At 52.7% G+C, this 24423-nt stretch overlaps 2 protein-coding genes across 4 annotated transcripts in view; one reads left to right on the top strand and one right to left on the bottom strand.

Moving 5' to 3' along the window:
• The window catches only part of NECAB2 (N-terminal EF-hand calcium binding protein 2), a 42117-nt gene extending 38004 nt beyond the window's left edge, over positions 1-4113 (top strand). For 2 of the 3 annotated variants that reach the window (XM_030925297.1, XM_030925299.1), the window contains 3 exons: positions 2138-2215; positions 3143-3234; positions 3666-4113. In XM_030925297.1, coding sequence (XP_030781157.1) covers positions 2138-2215; positions 3143-3234; positions 3666-3694 — 199 coding nt within the window. In that variant the 3' untranslated portion in view covers positions 3695-4113. The remainder of the gene's footprint in view (positions 1-2137; positions 2216-3142; positions 3235-3665) is intronic. The other variant, XM_030925298.1, reaches the window with a different exon arrangement.
• A 7213-nt stretch (positions 4114-11326) lies between these two features.
• The window catches only part of SLC38A8 (solute carrier family 38 member 8), a 36038-nt gene continuing 22941 nt past the window's right edge, over positions 11327-24423 (bottom strand). Inside the window, exons 7-11 of the mRNA XM_010355644.2 lie at positions 24299-24413; positions 18818-18965; positions 18182-18390; positions 14644-14695; positions 11327-11534 (exon numbers count right to left, since the gene is read on the bottom strand). Coding sequence (XP_010353946.1) covers positions 11441-11534; positions 14644-14695; positions 18182-18390; positions 18818-18965; positions 24299-24413 — 618 coding nt within the window. The 3' untranslated portion in view covers positions 11327-11440. The remainder of the gene's footprint in view (positions 11535-14643; positions 14696-18181; positions 18391-18817; positions 18966-24298; positions 24414-24423) is intronic.

The following is a 24423-nucleotide window of genomic DNA, read 5'->3' as shown; positions in this document are numbered from 1 at the left end:
TACCCACAGGACTTCTTGCTGAGGTGATCACGATTCATATACAATCAAGTGTGTGAATCTCAAGTGTGAAGGGCTCTGGCCGGGCCTGGTGTGCTCAGCCAGCCTTAGCTGTTGCTCTTGCAGGGGTTGCTGCTTAACACCAGGCCCAGAATGTAGTGTGTGCTCAGTTAACAACTGAGAAAGGAAAGGCGAGTCAGTGAGGCTGAAGGGAAATGCCCCAGAAATGTAGCCGCCCCTCTCTCCCTCCCCACAGGTCTGTGCTGAGATGTCTAGGGCAGGGCAAGGGGCCTCACCCTCAAATTCCTGTTCATCCCCCCAGGATTATGTAGCTCCTTGGTAAAGCTAGGCCATGGCCACAGTGGAGGGGGTCTGCAGAAGACAACAGCCGTTTGTTCTTGCTGGTAGTGGCCCCCAAAGAGCATGAGGCCCAGCTGTTCCTCCTGCCCCTCATTTCCATGCCAAGGCTCTGCCCAACTCCCTCCCTTTCCAGGGCTTTCTTCCATCCCCAGGGCACACATTCATTCACCCCGTTGCCTGGGGGCACAGCCAGGTCCTGCACAGGGTCTTCAGGAGGGGTCTTCCTGGGCCCCCTGTGCACTGAGGCCTGAGTGACAGCAGCCTGATCTGCAGCACTAGGGGATTAGCAGCCTGGGCAGGAGTGCAGCTGTTGCGGAGACCCGGAGTGGCCACAAGGGGCCACGCTTGAGTAGAGTACCCACTCCCATCCAGCAGGACAGACTGTACAGGAGCAGGGGCCAGACTTGATCTTTTCTCCATTACATGAAAAAGTGGGAGGCCCCAGAGTGAAGTAGGGCCATCCCGATAGGCTGTGGAGAGGAGGCAAGGTGGACATAGAGGCTCTGGTTTCAGAGCCTCAGTAGAGGACAGTGCCGTTTGTTGAATCGGAGACGGCCAGCTTGGAGAGCCAGGTGAGACTGCACTTGCCAAGCATGGTGTACCTAAAGCTGCACCGCTGTGTGTCTGCCCTAGGATGGACTCCAGCCTGGCCCCCTCCCTCCAGGCTGAGCACTGTTGCCCCTCATCCCCTGCTCTTGGCCCCCTTTATGGTCACTTGGGGCTTCCTCGTTGTAGTGCACTTGCAGAGAGCAGCCCAGAGCGGCACAGACTATCTGCGCCTTTAAAATGAGGTGAGTGCTGTCCTCTGGGTCCCACAGAGTGAAGGGGGACTTGCTTGCAGCCCCTTCCTCCGTGAACCCCCTCTCCTTCAGCCTCCTTCGGTCAGGTACAGTGCAGTGGGGTTGTTGCCAAGGATTAAAATGACAATTAGGAGGAAGATGCTTTGATAATTTAAAGATAGGGTTTATATATATATATGTATTTTTGTTTTTGAGACCAAATCTTGCTTTCTTGCCCAGGCAGGAGTGTAGTGGTAGAAGCTCAGCTCACTACAACCTCTACCCACCAGGTTCAAGTGAGTCTCAAGCCTTAGCCTCCTGCGTAGCTGGGATTACAGGCATGTGTCACCAGGCCCGGCAACTTTTTTTTTTTTAAGAGACCAGGTTTTGCCACTTTGGCTAGGCTGGTCTTGAATTCCTGGCCTCAAGTAATCCACCTGCCTCGACCCCTCAAGACTTCCAAAAGTTCTGGGATTATGTGAACCATCACACCCAGCCACCTGGTTTTGTTTAAATAAATGTGAACATTTTAACATGACATTTCAGCTAGGCACAGTGGCTGAAGTTTGCAATCCCAGCAGTTTGGGAAGCCAAGGCGAGAGGACTGCCTGAGCCCAGGAGTTCAAGACCAGCGTGGGGACCATAGCATGACCCCATCTCTACTAGGACATTTTTTGAATTAGCCAGGCCAAGTGGTGCACACCTATAGTCCCAGCTACTTGGGAGGCCGAAGTGATTGTGCCACTGTACGCCAGCCTGGGCAACAGTGTGAGACCCTGTCTCAAAAGAAAAACTACATGTCATTGATTCTATTTAACAAATAGCTATTGGCCACTCTAAGAAACCAGGCCTTATTCCAGGTGGTGGGGGCACCCTGTCGAGTCTCGATGGAGGACAAGACAGGAAGAAAGGTTGGAGGCAGCCGTTGTGCATAGTGGTGGGCTACAGGCCTGAGGTGGTCATGGTTGAGCCCCAGCCTCCCCGCCTGTCTCCTGTTGCAGCATCACTGCCGTGAGGCTCTCAGATGGCTTCACCTTTGTCATCTATGAGTTCTGGGAGACAGAGGAGGCATGGAAGAGGTGAGACACTGGGTCCCCATACAGGTGAGGGGGATACAGGGAGGTGGGGGGGGCTGTCTTCCTGGAGCCAGGAGCTCCTGGGGGGTAGAGACACCCCCCCCCCCAACCACACTCTTTCCCTGTAGAGCACCTTGTCCTCCTGGAATACCCCTGTGGGCCATGGCACTGCCTTCTTTACCACCCTGTAGAGTTGAGGGCCTGACCTAGAAGGTACCTCAGTCCCTATGGGATCAGTTGTTCCAGCATTTAACCTCCTCTCCAGCTGAGTGCCTGCTGGGAGGGAGGGAGATGGGGTAGGGTGTCATCAGCTCTGATGGGCTGTAGGCCTTTGTCGTCTGTTCAGAGCACATCTGGGACAGGTTGTTCCCTACGTTGGGTAGAGACTAATTTCTGATGTGCCAGACCCCACAGGCAGGAAGCAGGGCCTGCGGGTAGCTCATGCTCCCAGGTCCTGCGTCCCTGGTAAACACGGTTTACGGACAAACTCAGGACCCCGGTGGGAACAGGGACTGTCATGAGAAGTGAGGATGTCCCCTCCCTGTCCGTACTACAGTGACTCATAAAACAAGGGACTAAAACTCTTCCCAGCTGCTGTGTTGTCATCGGTCCCAGGCGGAGGATGGCCCCACTCCTCCTCCTAGGGTAAAGCGGGAGGTAGAGGCTCTGTGCACTGAGTCGGGGGATCGGGGGATCCCGTGCCCCATGTAAGGCTCACAGGGAAGAGAAGCTCACAGCCTACCCCAGAGATCCCCAGAGTCAGCCTCCCTGGGCACCCCCCTTACCTTCCCACAAAGGCTTGGAGTCCAAAGACCCCCCCTCCCCGGGCTTATTTATAAGCTCCCCATTTTGGGCAGAGCTAGGATTAACAGGGGATCCACATGCAGAGCTCCACTCCTGGTGCCCCTAACACATGTCCCTGTGTCGCAGGCACCTGCAAAGCCCCGTGTGTAAGGCGTTCCGGCATGTCAAGGTGGACACACTGAGCCAGCCTGAGGCCCTCTCCAGGATCTCTGTGCCAGGTAGGGGGCGAAGGCCTGGAACCACAGTGGCCACCTGATTGGAGAGCCAGGCAAAAGCCTAGAAGCTACCCTCCATCTCCCAGGGACTTGCCTGCTTGCTGTGGGCCCACTATAAGCCCCTGACACCAGTGCCAGGTGTGCAGAGAAGGTTCTAGGGGAGAGGAGAGCTCCAGGCTCAGAGCCAACCCTGAGGTGACCCCACATCCAGGTATGCTGGCCAGAGCTTGCACCAGAGCCCCCCTTCCACGGCCCCCTACTTCCAGCCAGACTGAATTTCCCTTCCCAGGTATGTGGTTTGCTCCTGGGTGACCAGCAAGCACCCGTGGGTCACATAAGGACTCAAAGCCATCTCCCCACCTGCCCTTCAAGACGGCCACCACCAGCTGCCCACATTCGCCCTCCTCCCCTCTACCCTGTCTCTCTCCTTCTAGCTGTTTGGTGCACGGTGGGACGGGACTGACAGGCCCGCGGAGGAGCCCACCCCTGGCCCCTTCTGCTTGTGAAGGACATCCCCTGTTTTCTAGAAACTGGTGCAGAAGCTGTCTTTTCAGTCCATTCTCCACAAGGTGTTTCCCTGCTGTGACGTGAAGGAGGCCTCCCCTGCCCCCACACGAGAAGGCAGAGCAGTCTCTGTGCTGCCAGGTCCTGGTGAAGTCCAAGGTTGTGGGTGAAGGGGGTGGCTTCCTGGAGCCAGCACCCCCACCTCTTGGTCCTGGCCTCTCCCCGACCCCTCAGACGGCCACGCATGACCCGAACTCACCACGCCCTGCCCTCTTCAGTGACAGTCTTCTACCTGGTAGGAGTCATGACCCTGTAGTGCCCAACCTAGCCAGGCCGCCACCACTGGGCCCAGGCACCGAATAAACCCTGGTTGGGAAAGGCTGTGTGCTCTGTGTCTGTTCCTGGTTGACAACAGCAGGGGCCTGAGAACCCTGCAAGTGCCCCCAGCCTCTGTTTTCTGAACCATAAAATGAGGTGTTCACTCTATGCGGTATTTTGACATATAGGCTCATGCCTATTCAGGAGCCCAGAGGGCACCACCCCCACCCTCAGGTCAGTAATTCACTCAGAGGACTGGGTGCAACTGTCAAAGTCAAGGTGGATGACAGACAAAATCCAGCAAAGAAAGAGGCTTCTGGAGCAGGGGCCAGGCACAGGCTGCCAGTAAAGGCACGCAGACAGTACTAAACCCTCCCAGCTTCAACAGACAGAGCATCACCAACCAGGGATGCAGTCCTGAGTCTTGCTAGGGTTCGGTGATATAGACACGGCTGACACCTCATGGCTCAAGACCCCACCATAAGTCACATGGTTGGCACAGAACATGCAGTGTGGCCCAACTAAGACACAGCAGGCAGGATGCTCCAGGGACCGGTGAGTCCTTCCCAGCACAGCTGTGCATGAGCCATTCAACAACGCAGGAGAGCCCAACTGTGAACTGCAAGTCAAGTCTTAAGTCTTATTCTGGAAGCTTTGTAACTTCTTCCTATTTCTCAGTCTTGGTTAGCAGGAAAGAAGTCACTCACGGCCCAGTGCAGTGGCTCACACCTGTCATCCCAGCACTTTGGGAGGCCGAGGCAGGTGGAAGACCTGAGGTCAAGAGTTCGAGCCCAACACGCTGAAACCTCGTCTCTACTAAAAATATAAAAATTAGCCGGGTGTGGTGCTACAACGCCTGTAATCCCAGCCACTTGGGAGGCTGAGGCAGGAGAATCGCTTGAACCCAGGAGGTGGAGGTTGCAGTGAGCCAAGATCACACAACTGCACCCTAGGCGACAGAGCAAGACTCTGTCTCAAAAAAAAAAAAAAAAAAAAATCACACACAAAAGTTCGAAGGACAAAAGAGGGTAGTGGGTCTCTCTCCTAAAACAGGTCAGAGCCAAGACCATCACAGGCCAGGGCACAGGTGGGAGCCCTGGGGTGGAGGCAGGACCCAGAATGCGCACCTTTCTACCTCCTGCACAGAGCCCGGAGGACTGGCTAGCGCCACATGTGGTTATTAACACTGTCGCCACCCAGTGAGGTCCCTGCCCACACTGTGCAGCCCCCTGTGGTTGCCAGGAGCTTTGAAATCCCTGCTCCCAGGGCAGGTCCCTCCCCCTTGGGTCCTGCCACCTCCTTGCAGGGTGTGATGCCCGCTGCTGCAAAACCAGAAACACAACATGAGCTTGCAGGAAAAGCAAAGGGGGTTCAAGAACCATCCATGCGTCTCCAAGCTGAATGTCCCTATACCAGCCTCTCAGGGCCTGTTTTCTCACCTGTACAGTGGGGGAAAGACCCTCCCCTGAAGGATCAGGGGCTTCACTGCCTGGCACACGAGAACGCCACTTACAGGCTCCTGCTGCCCTACCCACCGCCAGGCTGGTGCATTCCAAGCAGCTCAGCTATTTTAACAACAACATTATCAAGGGCTAAGGCTTTCTAGGGTACAACTGAGGAATCTCCTTTAGCTGGGCATGTTCCCCTCCCACATGTCACATCTACCCAGCCCTCCATGGGGGGTGGTATCTCTGCTGCTTGCAGCCCAAGTGCACTGAAAGCCTTCAGGGGCCCTCAGAACCTGAGTGGCCGGGGATGGGCTGTGACAAGAACATGTTTCAACCCTAAAAGCTCTAAGAGCTCCCACTTAATTCACACTTCAGAGCCTGGCACAGTCAAGCACTTGGCAGGCCCATCTCCCTCCATGCTCCTTAGGCTGTCCTGCTCTTGGCAGGTGGGGAGACAGAGACAGAGGATAAGTAATTCACCAGAGGTCACACGGCAAGTAGCTGGCTCAAGTCAGATCCAAACCCAGAGTTCTGTGCCCAACCCCTGTGCCACACAGCATCAACCCACGAGGAAGAATGGCTTCAGATTAACCCATTAAGATCAGAATCAGGTTCCTCCAAATGCTAATGGCGAACTACCGTAACGCATAGAAGTACCAAAGTACCGTATCCCATAGAAGTACCGTATCCCAGCAATTCCACTTCTAGGGATATATTCTACCTGAAATGGAAAAAGGCATCCACTCACTCACTTGGCCCACGTACTCATAACGGCACTATTCACAATAGCCACAAGGTAGAAACGATCCAAATATTCATCAGCCGATGAAGGCATAAACAAATGCGGTCTCTCCAAACAGCTTATCATTCAGTCATCAACAGGAGTGAAGGACTGGGCCATCGGTGACTCAAAAACCCCACACTGAGTGAAAGCAGGCAGAGAAAACAGATGGCGTCTAATATTCCACTTACATGAAACATCCAGAATAAGCAAATCCACATAGACAGAAAGCACAGAGTGGCTGCCTCCGGGATGGAGGAGAGGAAAAGGGGAGGGACAGCTCATGGGCAGGGGGCTTTCCTCGGGATGGAATGGTTCTAGAACTAGATGGAGGTGATGGTGACGCAGCACTGCAAATGTACTAAAGTCCACTGAATTCTATGCCTTAAGATGGTTAGTTTCATGCTATGTGAGTTGCATTTCAATATTTAAGAATCTCAAATCACTCTCAAAAACAATTCACGACCTGTCCTTAGCCAGTAGAGCTGCATACTCACCAGGCCAGGTTCAAAACCTGCCACTTGTCCCTGGGAGGCATCTGCGGGTGGGTAACTCCTCCTGAGGCGCTTGTGCCCTGAACCAAGGGAAAGAGGTCTCCCCTGCAGCCTACCATACTCAGAACAGGAGCACAAGGCATTTGCACTATGAAGCATCACCGGGCCATGTTCAAAGCTGTTACTTCTGACTCTCCACTGACACACAGCTGTCACCCTTGGCCAGGTGCTGCAACAGGATACGCTCTGTGTACAGGGCTTTGCAAGGACCTCAGCTCAGACTCACAGCAATCCTGGGAGGGAGGGGCTGTCCACAGCTTAATGTTAGAAAAATACAAAGAGGTCTGAACTGGAAGGCTGGAAGACATCCAGAGGAAGGGTGCTGAGGCCGAGGAGAGCACTGGCAGGGATTTTCCTGCAGTCACCACCCTAGGAACAGGCTTTGCGGAGGCCACACAGCTGGTAAGTGGCAGGCAAGAGTCAAGTCACCTGCCAGCCCCACAGCCCGTGTGCTGGAAGCCCTACACACTGTCACCTGGCCCCTGAGGACATCTGGCTGGAAGGTAACATCCCAGCTTCTACCACTGTGATTACATGAGTGTGTCCTTGCATTATGATAATTTGCACACAGTCGTGGGAGGATCACATCAACCTGTCATAGAATCAAGATAGAAGCCTTTGTCCTGAGTAATGACATTCAGTCACCCCTTAAAGAGCCCCAGCATCACTGCTTAGCACTGAGTACAGTGCCCTTGCCTCCTGAGGTGCTTGCCTGCTTGGGGATGAGTCCTCAACCTCCTCATAACTTCCCTTTTCCCCTTGGCTCCCAGGAAACTCAGGTACCCCTTGCCAATCACAACCTTGGTCTTCTGGGAATAAAGCTACATTGCTTGGGTCTCCATTGTGTGCAAGGTATCCCATCAGCTACTCTGGATCCATCATCGCCTTTAATCCTCACAAGAGACCTGCTTCGTACTGAGTAAGCCTGCTCCATTTTGCTGGTAGGGAAATGGATTCTGCAAAAAGGTTCACACACTTCCCAAGGCTATGAGACAGCAAATGGCAGAGCCAGTGTTCAAAACCAACCGTCCAACTCCAAAGCCACTTCACAAACAGTCTTCTTTGATGGCATGACCCCCACCCCACCACACTTTGATATCTCAGGACTCTCCATAAATAGTACTAGCACAGCCCCAGCCTTCCTGGCCAGGGCCACAGAGCCTGACAGAAGCAGACAGGTATAAATAAGGAATGACTATTCAGCCTCACCTCTCACTCCAGGGTGATAAATTCTCCATTACAGCAATCTGGGCTCAGTGCAGTGGCTCACGCCTGTGATTACAACACTCTGGAAGGCCGAGGTGGGAGGACTGCTTGAGGCTAGGAGTTCACGACCAGCCTCGGCAAACAGAGTAAGACCCTGACTATACAAAAAAAAAAAAAATACAAAAATTAGCTGGGCATGGTGGTCCCAGCTACATGCCTATGGTCCCAGCTACTCAGGAGGCTGAGGCAGGAGGATTGCTTGAGCCTGGGAGTTGGAAGCTGCAGTGAACCGTGATAGTGCCACCACTGCACTGTAGCCTGAGTAACACAGTGAGACCCTCTCCCCGCAAAAAAATAAATAAAAATAAGGCCTGGCACAGTGGCTCACACCTGTAATCCCAGTACTTTGGGAGGCTGAGGCAGCTAGATCACCTGAGGTCAGGAGTTCGACACCAGCCTGGTCAACATGGCAAAACCCCATCTCTACTAAAAATACAAAAATTAGCCGAGTGTGGTGGCGGGTGCATATAATCCCAGGCTGAGGCAGGAGAATTGCTTGAACCCAGGAGGGAGAGATTGCAGTGAGCCGAGATCGCGCCACTGCACTCCAGCCTGGCGACAGAGTAAGACTCCGTCAAAAAATAAAAATAAAAACAGAGCAATCTGCCCGCCCATGTTCCAATTCCCAAGGCCCTTGCCTGGGAAGATGCTGCAGCCCGTGAACATAGGGTCTGACAGGTCACGGTGAGGTTGGTCAGACATTGAAGAAGGGTCCTGGGTACCCTCCCAACACCCCCACAGGGTCAGAGTCTACACCTGCAGCCACACTTCCCCCATCCCCCAGCAGCCAGGCTACAGGAGCCCCAGGGCCAGGCACCTATTCCCACCCCCTGCCCCCCACCTCTGATGTGTCTCCTCAGTGTGGCATGTAGAGTGGAAAGGAAAAGAATTTAACCCCAAATGAGTTCTGATCTAATCTCTGTACCTTGCAGGACATGCAGCCTGGATTTTTCCAAGCCTCAGTTGCCTAACCTGTAAAATGGGCACGTCTAGAAACATTATGCTAGGTCAAAGGAGGCACACACAAAGGCCCATGTACATGTGAGGCTGTTCAGAGAGGGTGCCTGTAACAGGCAAACCCAGAGACTGAGCGCAGCTGCACGGATGCTGGGAGTGGAGGGAGGGACAAATGGGGGGGTGACTGGTAATGGGCACTGAGTTTCTTGTGAGGGTGATGAAAATGGACTAGAATTAGTGGGGCAGCCACACAGCTCTGTGAACACACTAAAAACCACTGGATTGTACACTTTAAAGAAGTGAGTCTTTATGGTATACACCTTCTATCTCAATTTTGAAAATTCATGCATGTGGATAAGCTGAAAAAAAATACGGACCAGTCACCGCCAGCCTTGCACCGTCACGTACATCATACCACATGACAGCAGGAAGGGCCTGGCCTACTGGCTACCCTGAGGAAGGCATCCTCAGGTGTCAGTCCCACCCTCCCCTGACTCTGGCCCTGCTGGCTTCTAGGAGGACATCCCAAGGCAGAGAAGCATGACCTGAATTGAATCTAGCAACCAGGGCCTGTGCAGGGTCAATGCCAGGGAGGACGCAAAGGAGCAGCTGGGTCCCTGTCTGCCTCTCCGTGTCCTGCCATTTTTTTTTTTTTAATTATTGTTGAGATGGAATATCGCTCTGTCTCCCAGGCTAGAGGGCAGTGGCACAATCTCAGCTCATTGCAACCTCCATCTCTCAGGTTCAAATGATTCTCCTCCCTCAGCTTCCTGAGTAGCTGGGATTACAGGCGCCCCCCCCCCCCCCCACCACACCCAGCTAATTTTTTTGTGTTTTTAGTAGAGATGGGGTTTCACCATGTTGGCCAGGCTGGTTCTCAAGCTCCTGACCTCAAGTGATCTGCCTGCCTTAGCCTCCCAAAGTGCTGGGATTCCAGGTGTGAGCCACTGTGCCCAGCTACCTCCTTTTCTTTACCCAGGTCCTGGAACAGACCTCTTGTCTCCTCTCGCTCTCTGCTGCCAGTATGACTCCTTGTCCCAGAATTGGGGAGGCCACCAAGGAGAACTGCAGAGCAAATAGTCCACTTGGCTTCCAGGCTCTTTGGGTCCAGCTGGTGGGAGGGAAAGCGCAGTTTCCTTGGAGTCATTCACCCTCCGTGGGGCATGGGCCAAGTGCATGGTGCTGTGGCCTGTTCCGGGAATACATCTCCTTGGGCCTCTCACAGCCAAGGGCAGGATTCGGGCGTTTCCTGCGCCCTGGCCAAAGGACCGCTTGAGTCCGTCACCATCGCCAGCCACGCGTCCTCCACTCCCTTCGGGGCTTCCCAACCCTGTGCAATATCCTCGCCTGACACCCTTGGTCCTGACAGTCCAAAGCCAATTATGTAGGCCTCAGCCCCTAGCTCCCTTTTTATGGGCCGAATCTTGTCTCCCAGAAACATCCATTGAAGCTGAACCCCTGGAACCTGTGAACATAACCTTATTTGGAAATTGCATCTTTGCAGGTCCTAATTCATACAAGATGCAATCAACGTAAGATGAGATCATACTACCTATGGGGGTGGGAGGAGCTCACTTAATGATGGGTATCTTTTTAAGAGAGGGATTTGGTCACAGAGGATATACAGGGGACAGTCACAGGAAGATAAGAGAAGAGGCTGGAGTGAGGCAGCCACAAGCCAAGGAGTGCTGGCCACCTCTAGAACCTGGAAGAGACAGGAGGGAGCCTCCCCTAGAGCCCACAGAGGGACTATGGCCCTAATGACATGTGATTTCAGACTCCTGGCCTGCAGAACTGTGATGCAGTAAGCATCTGGTTGGTTGGTTTTGTTTTGTTTTGTTTTGGTTTTGTTTGAGACGGAGCCTCACTCTGTGGCCCAGGCTAGACTGCAGTGGCATGATATCGGCTCACTGCCAGCTCCACCTCCTGGGTTCATGCCATTCTCCTGCCTCAGCCTCCTGAGTAGCTGGGACTACAGGCGCCGCCACCACGCCCTGCTAATTTTTTGTATTTTTAGTAGAGATGGGGTTTCACTATGTTAGCCAGGGTGGTCTCGATCTCTTGACCTTGTGATCCACCCACCTCGGCCTCCCAAAGTGCTGGGATTACAGGCGTGAGCCACCGCGCCTGGCCGCATCTGTTATTTTAAGCCACCAGAATGCGGTTGTGGTCACTTATCACAGCGGCCATAAGAACCTACCTCACCTTTGTACCAGAAACCCTTCGAACCAGCAGAGCCCAACCAGCAGCCCGAGGAGGCAGAGGCATCAGTCTCTCCAGTATCTTTATGATGAGAAATGACATCGGTCTCCCAGCTGCACACAGCAGCCATGTGGGGTCAGCCTCCAGAGGGCCCCTTCCTGCCAGGCACTGGCTGCCCATCAAAACATCTCCCAGACCGCTGCCACCGTGCTCTGCCCAAAGATGAAGGTGCCGACCAGCACAGAGACCACTCCCCAGACCTCCAAGCAGCACCTGCCAAATCAATAAACCCATGTCAGCGCTTTTGGAGATTATTGCACAAATAAGCCATGCACACACAGAAAATTCACTACGTAAAGCCGAGTATGGGGTCATCAATTTGGAAAAAAGAAAAATTCAGAATATTCCCAGTTACCTGTAGGGATGGGCTTCCAAGACAATGGGAAGCAAAGTGCAAAGTACCCAGGCAATTTTTTTGTTTTTTTGAGGTGGAGTCTCATTCTGTTGCCTAGCACGATCTCAGCTCACTACAACCTCCGCCTCCTGGGTTCAAGCAGTTCTTCTGCCTCAGCCTCCCGAATAACTGGGACTACAGGCACACACCATGACACTAGGTCAATTTTTGTATTTTTAGTAGAGATGGAGTTTCACCATGTTTGCTAGGCTGGTCTCGAACTTCTGACCTCAAGTGATTCGCCCTCCTCGGCTTCCCAGAGTGCTGGAATTACAGGTGGGAGCCACCATTCCTGGCCCCAGGCAATTTTTAAAAGCCCTCCGATCCCACCTGTTATTTCATAACCCATTTCTCCCCAGTATTTTATCAAATAAAAAGACATGGGGGCCAGGCACGGTGGCACACACCTATAATCCCAGCACTTTGGGAGGCTGAGGCAGATGGATGCACCTGAGGTCATGAGTTCAAGACCAGCCTGGCCAACATGGTGAAACCCCATCTCTACTAAAAATAGAAATAAAAAATTAGCCAGGCATGGTGGCAGGCACCTGTATTCCCAGCTACTTGGGAGACTGAGGCAGGAGAATTGCTTGAACCTAGGAGGCAGAGGTTGCAGTGAGCCGAGATTGCACCACTGCACTCCAGCCTGGAGGACAGAGCAAGACTCCATCTCAAAAAAAGAAAAAGACATGGAGAGAGGGGAGACACTGCTTTGAAAGTCCCCCCACCCTCCTCCCTTTCTGCTCCTCAGCCTCTGATGAAACCCCACGAAAGTGAAGGAGAAAACACAAGCTGTAAGTCACACACCATCTCAAAGGGGTAGGGGACGAGGACGCAGGAGGCAGAGGTGGTTGGGACTGGCAGCCACCGAGGCCGCATTTGTGAGCTTCGTAATGTAACCAGAGATGGGGTAGACAAGGAGGTCAGAGCGATAACAAGATTCCCACAAAATGGCAGAGCCGCCAGAAATATTTCTGGCCCCATTAACAAAGGCCAGAAAGATGGGCTGTCATGGAAGGAATATTTCTAACCAAGCAGCATCTCAGCACGGCTGTTCAGCGCCATACACATCCATTCATCTGTGCCGACACTGTGAGGCCAATGTGCCCGTGGGCTGCAGCACTCCTGGAACAGTGCCGATGTATTAGAAGGACCTAAAGCAGTTTTAGCAATAAAAATATCTTGAAAGCTCATCAGTAAAAGCTGTTGTGAGCTCAGATCAAGGGAGAAAACAAAAAGCACAAAGACTCCGAAGAGCGCCCCAGGGAATGAGCAGCTTAGTGGGTTGCCAGACGTTGGGAGGCTAGTTCTAAACCCAAGGCAGGTTTAGAAACATCCAGAAAAACTGCTCTCAATCCAGAAGAAACCAGGCCAGGCCTGCTCCTTTGCAAAAACCAAGCTTGGGCTCAATGGGGCTAGAGGGACGGGGGCTATAGGGGAACAGACCTACAGCTGGGCCCCAAGTTCACAGTTGCTGTCATTTAACATTATCGGTGGTGAGGTGAAGGGTGGCCCCCACAATTCATGTCCACCTGGAACCTGTGCTGGCGAGCGTATCTGGAAACTGGATTTTGCAGATGTAATTAAGTGAAAGATCTTGACAGAAGATGCAACCTAGATTTCGGGTGGACCCTAAATCCAATAGTAGATACCCTTACAAAAGAAAGGTAGCCAGGTGTGGTGGTGGGCGCCCGTGGCCCAGCTAGTCGGGAGGCTGAGGCAGGAAGATTGCTTGAGCCCAGGAGGTTGAGGCTGTAGTGAGCCATGATTACACCACTGCACTCCAGCCTGAGCAACAGAGCAAGACTCTGTCTCAAAAAATAAAACAAGTAAAAGCAGAGGGATATTTGAGACCCAGAAACACAGGGAGAAAGCTAGATAAAGACAGAGGCAGAGACTGGAGTGATGTAGCCACAGGCCAAGGAGCACCTGGGGCCACCAGAAGCTGAGGAGCCTTCAGAGTCCAGCCCTGCCAACACCTTGATTTAACACTCCTGGCTCCAGAACTGGGAAAAAAAATCATTTCTGTTGCCTTAAGCCTCCCCACTAGGTCCCAATTTGTGGTAATTTGTTACAATGACCCCAGAAAACTAATACCTCATCTCTTTACCTGTCTCAGCCTCAGTTTCCACATCTGTGGAATGGGAGGGAGTCGCCCGGACCCTCAGGCTCCCCAGGGGCGGCTGAGGAAGAGCCCATCATTCATGTGCACGTCATCCTCTTCAGTGGGTCAGACTCAGCTGCTCAGTGGCAAAGCACAGAGGCTCAGTTGTGTCTGACCCACAGGCCCGCTCAGGGATAAATATTTGTCAAATAAAGGAAAGATCTAAATTCCCTGGTCTCAACAGCACTGTATGCCAGGCAGGTGGGTTAGCACGGGGACTGGGAGCCAGGGGCCTGAGTTGCATGCTAGTTCTGTCCTCACTAGCCTCCTGGCCCGTCTCCTCATCTGTAGGATGGAGACATCCAGGTATGGTGGGGAGGTGAATATGTAAAAGGACCTAGCACAGTACCTAGCAGAGGAGCCTCGGAACGGCAGCCCACTGCTGTGATAGAACATGTTCTGGTGTCTGGCCGGCCATGGGGCCTCTCTAACTCAGTCTGCACCCTGATCCTGCCCTGGGCCCGAGCCAGGTAGCAAAGGAGGGTACAGATGCACCACTGGCTGCTTCCAGAGGCTGGAATCTACATGAAATCCCAACTACAGACCTCAAAGCAGAAGGGAAAGCCCTTGCAGGATCCAGCATCACCGGCCTGGGCTCCTGTCCTGGCTCAGATGCCCTCATAGTGGGTAGACAGAGACTCTCCTCTTGTGGCCGCATCTGCAGGATGCGGAGGGTGGGAAATAGGATGTCCAGGGTCCCCTGAAGCATTCTTACTCTGATCCGGGGCACACCCAACTTGCCACCTCATCTTAGGGACACTTACTTGACTCTTGGTCCTATAGGCTCGATGCCCATTGCGCAGATGAGGCACAAACCTGCAAAAAAGACAGGGTCACCCTCAGCTCTTCGTTATCAAACCCAAAGCAACAAAGAGGTCCCGGGAGAAGTCCTCAGGGACCCAGGAGGCCAGCAAGGCCTCTGCCCACAGGTGCCCCTGGCTCAGGCCCCCTGGAGAGGCAACGCAGTGGAACTGGAAGGATGGGGCTGGAGTCCCAGCTCAACATGCCCTAGTGACTCAGCCAGAGGTCTGGCAACAACTGGCTTCCCAGAGCCCTGTCTTTCAGGCAACCTTGACAACATGCCCTCCACAGCAGGGTCTGTGAGGAGATGGTGAGAGTCCATGCCTGACGCCCAGGAAAGGCTCAGCAACTGGCATCTACCATTATTATTATTATTATTATTATTATTTTTTGAGACGGAGTCTCACTCTGTCACCAGGCTGGAGTGCAGTGGCACCATCTCAGCTCACTGCAACCTCCACCTCCCGGGTTCAAACGATTCTCATGCCTCAGCCTCCTGAGTAGCTGGGACTACAGGCATGTGCCACCACGCCCAGCTAATATTTGTATTTTTAGTAGAGACGGGGTTTCACTATGTTGGCCAGGATGGTCTCAACCTCGACCTCGTGATCTGCCCGCCTCAGCCTCTCAAACTGCTGGGATTACAGGCGTGAGCCACCGCACCCAACCTTTTTTTCTTTTTCTTTTTCATAGGTCTGCTAGGATTCAGGGCCATGTAGCTCAAGCTAAGGTTCCCAAAGGATCCTCTCTTATCCCAAACCTGTCCTGGGCAGTCCTTCCCAGCACAGGAAACAGCCAGTGCTACAACTGGCCACCTGATCACAGAACCAGAACTTAATCCAGCAGCCCAAACCAGGGAGTGTGACAGATGAGCCACATGGCTACACCCTCACCTCTGAGAAGCTCCACCCAGAGCTGGAGTGAGGAACAGTGTGGCCACACCCTCAGCCCTGAAAGCCCCGCCCTGAGCCTGAGGGAGGGACTGTGTGACCACACTCTCACCTCTGAGAGCCCCACCCAGAGCTGAGGGAGGAAGTGCATGGCCACACCCCTCATCTCTGAAAGCTCCAAAGCCGGAGGGAGGAGCTGTGTGGCCACACCCCTCACCTATGAAAGTCCCGCCCAGAGCCGAGAGGAGCTGTGTAGCCACACCCTCACCTCTGAAAGCTCTATCCCAAGCCCGAGGGAGAAGCCACACAGCCACACCCCTCACCTCTGAAAGCCTCACCCAGAGCCTGAGTGAGGAGCTGCATGGCCACACCCTCACCTCTGAAAGTCCAGCCCACAACTGAGGGAGGAGCCGTGTGGCCACACCCCCATCAATGAAAGCTTCATCCAGAGCGTGCAGGAGCAGGTGTATGGCTACACCCCTCACCTCTGAAAGCCCTGCCCAGAGTCGAGGAAGGAGCTTTGTAGCCTCACCCTCACCTCTGAAAGCTCCACCCCAAGCCCAAGGGAGAATCCACGTGGCCACACCCTTCATTTCTCTGAAAGCTCCACCCAGAAGCTGAGGGAGGAACCACATGGCCACAACCCTCACCTCTGAGAGCTCCGTACAGAGCCAGGAGCAGAGTGGGTGGCTGTTCTCCTCCCCTCCCTTCACTTCTACAGTTTTTATCCCTTAATCCCAGTAGACCCCAATTTACAGGAGCTAGGGCAGGTACAGTTAGATTCTCAAGGGACTATATCAAAGACAATCCCTGAGTCTTAACTCACCTGCTAAGAACCCGCTTTTCATATTCCACACATCAGTTGGCCTCTTTGATAACCGAAGTTTCTCTGTGGCCCTCAATTCTTCCATCCCCCACCTCCGGACTATTGACAAAGTTGTCAGCACCCGCTTACCTGGGACCCTGAACAATGTTTCATTTCATTTCATTCCCTCATTCGAGTTTTGGAAAACCTCTAAGAGCCTCTCCTGTGCTTTCTGTAAGTTTCACCAATGGGCATCTACTTCTTGTCTGTTTGACATAAGGGCTGCATTAGGGTACTGGGGATACCTGGCTAAGGGTCCCCAAGCTCAATGTCTCCTTGACGGGGTTCCTCTCATGGCTGAATCACAGGGTCCACTCACAGAACATGCACTGAGAGACCCTCGACTGTGTACTCAGTATTTGCTGTGTATGGCGCCCTGGAACAGCCCCCATTGCGGATCTGGGGTCTCTATTCTGGGCTCCAGTGGGCCACTACAGTGTTCTCTTCCTCTGGAAGAAGCATCCCTCCAGCCCCTCCTTGCTGGCTTCCCCTCAGATAACGCTTGGGCTGTTCTGAATTGGAACAGCTCTCCATCGCACACTAACTTTGGGAAGGTTTCCTAAGAAACCATCCTTCACAGAAACAGTGTTTGCCTCCAGGGCCTGGGGGCAGGAGGGGAGGGAGCCTTCGCAGGGTGTCTTGAGCCACATGACTTTCACATATATGATTTTCTTTTTTAATAAAACAAAATCCTTTACCAGGAGGTACCAGCAGTAGCATGGACAGAGCTGTATGATTGACCCTCAGCCCTGCTGCACACTAGCTGTGCCCCATGGGGGGGTTCAGGGCCTCGGTCTTCCCATCTACGGAGTGGGATAATAAAAGTTCCTCTGTCAAGGATGTCCATCAGGAGCTGTATTAGCCTGCTTGCGTGCTGCTAATAAAGACCTACCAGGGACTAGGTAATGGTTTGTTTTGGGGATTTTTTTTTTTTTTTTTTTTTGAGATGGAGTTTCACTTTTGTTGCCTAGGCTGGTGTGCAATGGCACAATCCTGGCTCACCGCAACCTCTGCCTCCCAGGTTCAAGTGATGCTCCTGCCTAAGCCTCCCGAGTAGCTGGGATTACAGGCATGCGCCACCACGGATGGCTAATTTTGTATTTTTAGTAGAGGTTTCTCCATGTTGGTCAGGCTGGTCTCGAACTCCTGAGCTCAGGTGATCTGCCTGCCTCAGCCTCCCAAAGTGCTGGGATTACAGGTGTGAGCCACTGTGCCCGGCCAGAGGCTAGGCAGTTTATAAAGGAAAGGGGTTTAATGGACTCACAGTTCCACATGGCTGGGGAGGCCTCACAATCATGGCGAAAGGCAAATAAGGAGCAAAGTCACGTCTTACGTGGTGGCAGGCAAGAGAGCTTGTGTGGGGGAAGTCCCATTTATAAAACCATCCGATCTTATGAGACTTATTCACTACCACGAGAACAGTAGGGGTGGAACCACCCCCATGATTCAACTATCTCCACCTTGCCCTGCCCTTCACAGATGGGGATTATCACAGTGCAAGGCGACACTTGGGTGGGAATACAGCCAAACCATATCAGGAGCTACTGAGATGTTCAATGAGTGAGGGAAGGTATGTAAAGCCCAAGCCCTGTGGCTGGCTCAATAAAGAGGGCACCTACGTGGGGCCTTAATCTACCCATATGTGGCTCCCACCTTCCAGAACCTTGACCTCCAACACGGGGAGTCCCCACAGAGATGAGCAGGGAAGAACGAGTGGGCAGAAAGCCTGGAAAGCAGGGGCCTCACCTGGGAAGATGAAGATGAAGAAGGAACTGATGCCTCCGATGATGCTGACGATCTCGCTGAGGTCGGGCATAAACAGCACCATGGAGAGAGTCACAGTGACCCACAGGACAGTCAGCGGCATCCGGACCCACAGCCCTGAGGGGTCAGCCAGGGCCCTGGGCCCCCATCCCCGCAAGCAGCTTCTCCTCCAGTAGTCCTGCATCACCGACCTGGAGGCCATGCCCAACACAGACAATGGGCATCCCGGGGCACCAGCCTCCACCTGCCAGCTGCTCCCCCAGTCCTCCAGGAGTCCCCCCGCCCCCACACCTGCCAGGGCTCCTGTTCCACAGTCAGGCGTTAATTCCCCAGGAGATCTTGCCAACCCTCAGGGGTTCTGCCACCATCAGGCAGCCCATGGGGCAGGGGATAAAGCACGTGGTTCGAGTTCCAGTCCTGGCTGTGACACACACTCACGGGGTGACTTTGGGCAATCTACCTAAATCCTCTGTGCCTGTTTCCTCCTCTCTGCAACTGGAGACGATGGTAGTCCCTCAGCCATGTAACCCACACCTGGCACATGCTCAATCACAGCACACATCAGCAGACCATGCTGAACGGTGCCCCCCACCCCCGCCCCACTGAGCCAGGCCTCACCTCCCCAGGAAGAGCACGATGGGGTAGACAGTTATGATGGAGACAGCAAAAAGGACCCGGGCCACAATGATGACCATGTCATTGCCTGGGTAGGACATCAAGATGTCAGCAGAAACTTCTGTCCCAAAGGTCAGGAAGCCATAAACCCCTGAAGGTGGGAAAGGACGGAAGCCAGAGAGTGGATTAGGAAAATGCTGGCCCCCGCCCCCACCAACAGACGGAGAGTGCCTGGCTTTACCACCTAAGATTTTCCTTAGGAGCTGACGGAAGGTTCTGGAAGGGAAAGCCCAAAGCTTTCCTGTCCTAAGCCTATACATGACTCTGCTCCACGGATGCAAAACTCCTGCAGACAAATCCGCCACTTGTCCTTCTTTCAAATCGCTCACAGAGCTGGTGCACGGAGCTTACCCATCGCACGTGTGTTGACTGGAAGCACAGAACACTCTGAAAAATACACACCTCCCATGCCCTGTCCATCTCACTCCTACGACACCTAAAGAAAGCAGCTAGCTGTGCACACATTTCCAAATGGGGAAAACCAAGAGCCAGGGTGTCAACGAATGCCTAGAATCACACAGCTCGTTTTCGTGGACTGAGAACTATAGCGTCAGTCCCTTTGCTCCAACAGAGCGATGCTGCTTCCATCACCCCGGGTTGCCTGCCCTGTCCTGAGACATCTGCCTCTGACTAACAGCCGTGTCCCTTTCACCTCTCTGCAAGCCCTTTCTGAGAGGTCCCATGGCCCTGGCAGTGAGAACATGTGGAGATGACACTGAATGAGAATCTCACCCAGGGACTACAGACTGATGGGACCTCCTCTGCTGGGAAGGCAGTCACCCAGCAAGTTTCCTGGGTAACCACAGTATCTTAGTCCATTTTCTGTTGCTTACAACAGAATACCTGAAACTGGGCATCTCATAAAGAAAATAAATTTACTTCCTATAGTTACGAAGGCTGAGAAGCCCAAGACTGAGTGACCACACTGGGAAGGCTTTCTTGCCAATGGGGACTGTCTTCAGAGTTCCGAGGTGGCACAGGGCATTGCACAGCAAGGAGGGGGAGCTCTGACTCAGCCTTCATTCCTTCTTCTTATAAAGCCACCAGTGCCATGTCCACGATAACCCATCAGTCCATTCACCCATTAATCCATTAAGCCCCTGCCCCATGCCTGCCTCTTACGTGAGCTCTTCGGCTGGACCTAGAAACTAAAATCGACACCAGTGAGACAATCAGATCAACGGGAGAAAAGCCTACAGATCTTATTAATTTTCCATGTACATGGGCTCTTAACAGAGTGATGCCTGAAGAAGCGGCCAAAATGAGATGCTTTTATACTTTTTAGACAAAGAATAAATCTGACAAGGAATAACAGGCCTAAGGGGATCTGGTCAGGGGCAGTGAATTTCTAGGGGTGTCACTAGGAGATATATGGGGTGGGTATAAAACTAGCAGAAGCTAAGGGCTAGTTCAGTAAGTGGATTTATTCAGGTCCACTGCAGCCAGACATCCCCCTTCCAGTGATGTCGACTATTTTCTCATGCTGGTATGGGGAAGGGGCCCCTCCCAGAGGAGTTTTTATGGCCTGATTCCTGCAGAAAGAGTCAAGTCAGCTAGCTCTTTCTGAAACTACAATTTCTGTCATATATATGTGTATATATGTATACGTGTATATATGTATATATGTGTGTGTGTGTATACATATAAATTTTTTTTTTTTTTTTTTTTGAGATGGAGTCTCACTCTGTCATCCAGGCTGGATTGCAGTGGCACAATCTCGACTCACTGCAACCTCCACGTCCCACGTTCAAGCGATTCTCCTGCCTCAGCCTCCTGAGCAGCCGGGATTACAGGCACGTGTCACCATGCTCGGCTAAATTTTTTTATCTTTAGGAGAAACGGGGTTTCACTGTGTCAGCTAGGATGGTCTTGATCTCCTGACCTTGTGATCCACCTGCCTCAGCCTCCCACAGTGCTGGGATTACAAGCATGAGCCACCATGCCTGGCCTCCGATATTTTTAACCCAAAATAATCAATGTACCAGTTTGGCATACTGGCAGATGGCGCGTCCTTCAACCTTTCACCACAAACGGATTAATCTGTTCATGAGAGCGGCACTCTCGTGACTCCACAGCTTCTTAGAGGCCTCACCTCTTGACACTGCCACACTGGCAATTAAATTTCAACATGAGTTTTGGAAGGGACAAAGAATGAAACCACAGCATTCTGCCCCTGGTCCCCAAAACTCATATCCTCCTCACAGATAAATACCCCATAGTTATTCCAACCCCATGGCCCCAAAGTCTTCATTTGCTCCAGCACCAACTCAGAGGTCCAAACTCCAGAGTCTGGTCTGTGAGCCTGTGAAATCAAAAGCAATCTACTTCCAAGACACAATGGCAGTGCAGGCAAAAGAAACATTCTCATCCCAGAAGAGAGACCAAGGCCAAAGGAAAGGAGTAAAGGCTCCAAGCAAGTCTGAAACCCAGCAGGGCAGACGCTCAAGCTTCAAGCTGGAGGATCATCTGTTTTGACACCATGTGCCACCCCCTGGACACACTAGGGCAACTCCACTCCTGCGGCTTTGCCAGGTACAGCCCACGAGTCTGTTCACAGGGGTTGGCGCTTGATGCCTGAAGCTTTTGCAGGCAGGTGTTGCACATTGCTGCTAACTTCGCGGTTTGTAGCCCCAGCGGCGGTCCCACTCTCACAACTCCACTAGGCATTGCCCTGGCAGAGATGCTCTACAGTAGCACCAACTTGCATTTCCACTTGGCACTGCCCTCATGGGGGCTCTGTAGAATGGCTCTGTGGCTGTCACAAGTCTCTGCCTGGACCCCTACGCTTTCCACAACATCCTTTTTTTTTTTTTTTTTTTTTTTTGAGACAGGGTCTTGCCCTGTCACCCAGGCTGCAGGGCAGTGGCACAATCACAGCTCATTCCAGCCTTGACCTCCAGAGCTCAAGTGATCCTCCTGCCTCAGCCTCCTGAGTAGCTCGAACTACAGGCTCACACCACCATGTTCTGCTAATTTAAAAAAAAATTTTGTAGAGACAGGGTCTCACTACATTGGCCAGGCTGGTCTTGAATTCCTGGACTCAAGCAGTCCTCTCACCTCAGCCTCCCAAAATCCTGGGATGACAGGCATAAGCCACCACACCTGGCCTGAACAACATCTTTTGAAATCTGGGCAGAGGCTGCCAAGCTTCTGTAGCTGTCTGCCAGGCTGCAGAATTAGCGCCACATGGATCCTGCCAAGGTTTACCACTTATACTTTCCGGGGCTGCGGCACGAGCCAGACCAGGGGCCATTTGAGCCAAGGCTGGTGCAGCGAGGAACCCTGTGCCAGGGTCCAGGGAGCAGAGACATGAGGGCACCTAGGATAGCCTGTGGAGGCACCCTGGGTCTGTCCCCAAAACCATCCTGCCCCGGAGGCCCCTGAGCCTGTGATGGGAGGGCAGCCTCTAAGATCTCTGAAATGCCTTCAGGGCCTTTCTTCCATTCTCTCGATAATCCTTTCTCTCTGTACCAATCTCCTTAGCAAAGGCCTTGGGGTCATAACCTTCGTTTCCTATCCAGAACCCGCGCTGCGCTCTACACGGCCAGGCTGAAAGAGTTCCAGATCTTGCTGCTTTGCTTCTCTTTTGATGATCAGTTCCATCTTCAAGTCATTTTTTGCCTGTCCCAGCATAACGTGAGCAGCTAAGAATAGCCATGCAGCCTCCTGAATGCTCTGCTACTTGATATCTCTTCTGCCAGATACCCTAGTTCATCGTTTTTTGCCGGGGGAGACCGAATCTCCTTCTCGTTGCCCAGGCTGGAGTGCAGTGGCACGATCTTGGCTCACTGCAACCTCCACCTCCCAGGTTCAAGTGATTCTCCTGCCTCAACTTCCTGAGTAGCTGGGATTACAGGTGCCTGCCACCATGCCCAACTAATTTTTTGTATTTTTCATAGAAATGGGTTTTACCATGTTGGACAGGTTGACCTCAAAATCCTGACCTCAAGTGATCCACCTGCCTCGGCCTCCCAAAGTGCTGGGATGACAGGCGTAAGCCGCGGCACCCAGCCAGTTCATCCCGTTCAAGTTCAGCCTTCCACAAAGCCCTCGGGCATGCACACGGTTCAGCAAAGTTATTTACCAGTTTCTAACAGGTTTGGCCTTTACTCCAGCTTCCAAACCCTTGTTCCTAGGCTCCGTCTGAAACCTCCTCAGAATAGCCTTTACTATCCATATTCCCATGACTAGCTACAGCATCTAAAAAGTTCCAAATGTTCCCTAGTCTTGTCTCTAAGCCCTCACCAGAATCTAGGCTTTTTCTAGCCTGCTCCTCCGAATTCTTCCAGCCTACACTCATTGCCCAGCTCCAAAGCCACTTCCATGTTCCAGGTAGTCAATCATCAACTCTTTATACCAATTTTCTGTCTTAGTCTATTTTTTGTTGGTTACAACAGAATGCCTGAAACAGAGTAATTTATAAAGAAAGGAATTTTATATTTTTACAGTTATGGAGGGTGAGAAGTCCAGGATCAAGAGGCTGCATCTGGTGAGAGCCTTCTTGCTGGGGGGACTTTGCAGAGCCCTGAAGTGGCACGCAGAGGGTCACATGGCGAGGGGGCTGAGCGTGTGAGCCCAGGTCTCTCTTCCTCTTCTTACAAAGCCACCAGCCCCACTCCCATGATAACCTATTAATCCATTAATCCATGAATAGATTAATCTGTTCATGAGGGCAGAGGCCTCATACCCCAATCCCCTCTTGAAGGCCCCACCTCTCAATGCTACCACATTGGGGATTAAATTTCAACGTGAGTTTTAAAGAGGATAAATATTCAAACCATAGCACACAGGAGTCCAAGTCTGCCTGACAGACCCACTGCAGCCCAAGAGCTTCCTAGATTGGAGGATACAATGTGAATGAAAAAAGACTGGAGTGAAGGGGCCAACCAGAAGCCAGCCGTGCCAGGGACCTGGGTCTGTGCTTCCGACGCACTGTATGACCTTGGGTGTCACAGCCCCTCTCCGAGCCACACTTTCCTCACCTTTAAAGACCCTCTGCCTCCCACACACAGTTTGTAAGCACCTGAGTCCACTGTACCCACAAACGTTTTGTAAACCACCACCCAGATGTTACAGTGTAATGACCGACAGCAGTCAATGTCCTTTGAACAGCAGGCAGCAGGGCTGGGGTGTGGTGTGTAAGAGCAGGGGCTGTGGAGATGGCTAGGCTGGAGTTCAGGTCTCAGCTTTGCACATCTAACTGTGAAACCGTGAACAAGTTCTGGAGGCCCTCTGAGCCTCAGCTTCCTCATCTATGAAATGGGAGCTTTTCCTATAGACACTAAGGATTAAATGAGTCCAGGGGCTCAAAACGTGGAGTATTGGGCCCAGCACGTGGTAAACTCTCTAGAGAGATTCTCACCGTTACTCCCTTTTCTACTGTCACTCCCCACCCTCTGCAGGGGTGCCTGGGAAGGGCCTTACCCGTCAGTGAGTAGATGAGGCAGCAGGCCAGCAGGGACAGCACGGAGACCAGGGCCCAGTGGGAGAGGCTCCGCCTGTGCATGCTACAGTAGATGGAGATGGCAGCTTCGTGACACTGCAAGACA

Source organism: Rhinopithecus roxellana, chromosome 20 (genome assembly GCF_007565055.1).
Source record: "Rhinopithecus roxellana isolate Shanxi Qingling chromosome 20, ASM756505v1, whole genome shotgun sequence".
Classification (NCBI taxonomy): Eukaryota; Metazoa; Chordata; class Mammalia; order Primates; family Cercopithecidae; genus Rhinopithecus; species Rhinopithecus roxellana.
Note: the sequence above shows the minus strand (reverse complement) of the source record. Positions and strands in the feature narration are given on the sequence as shown.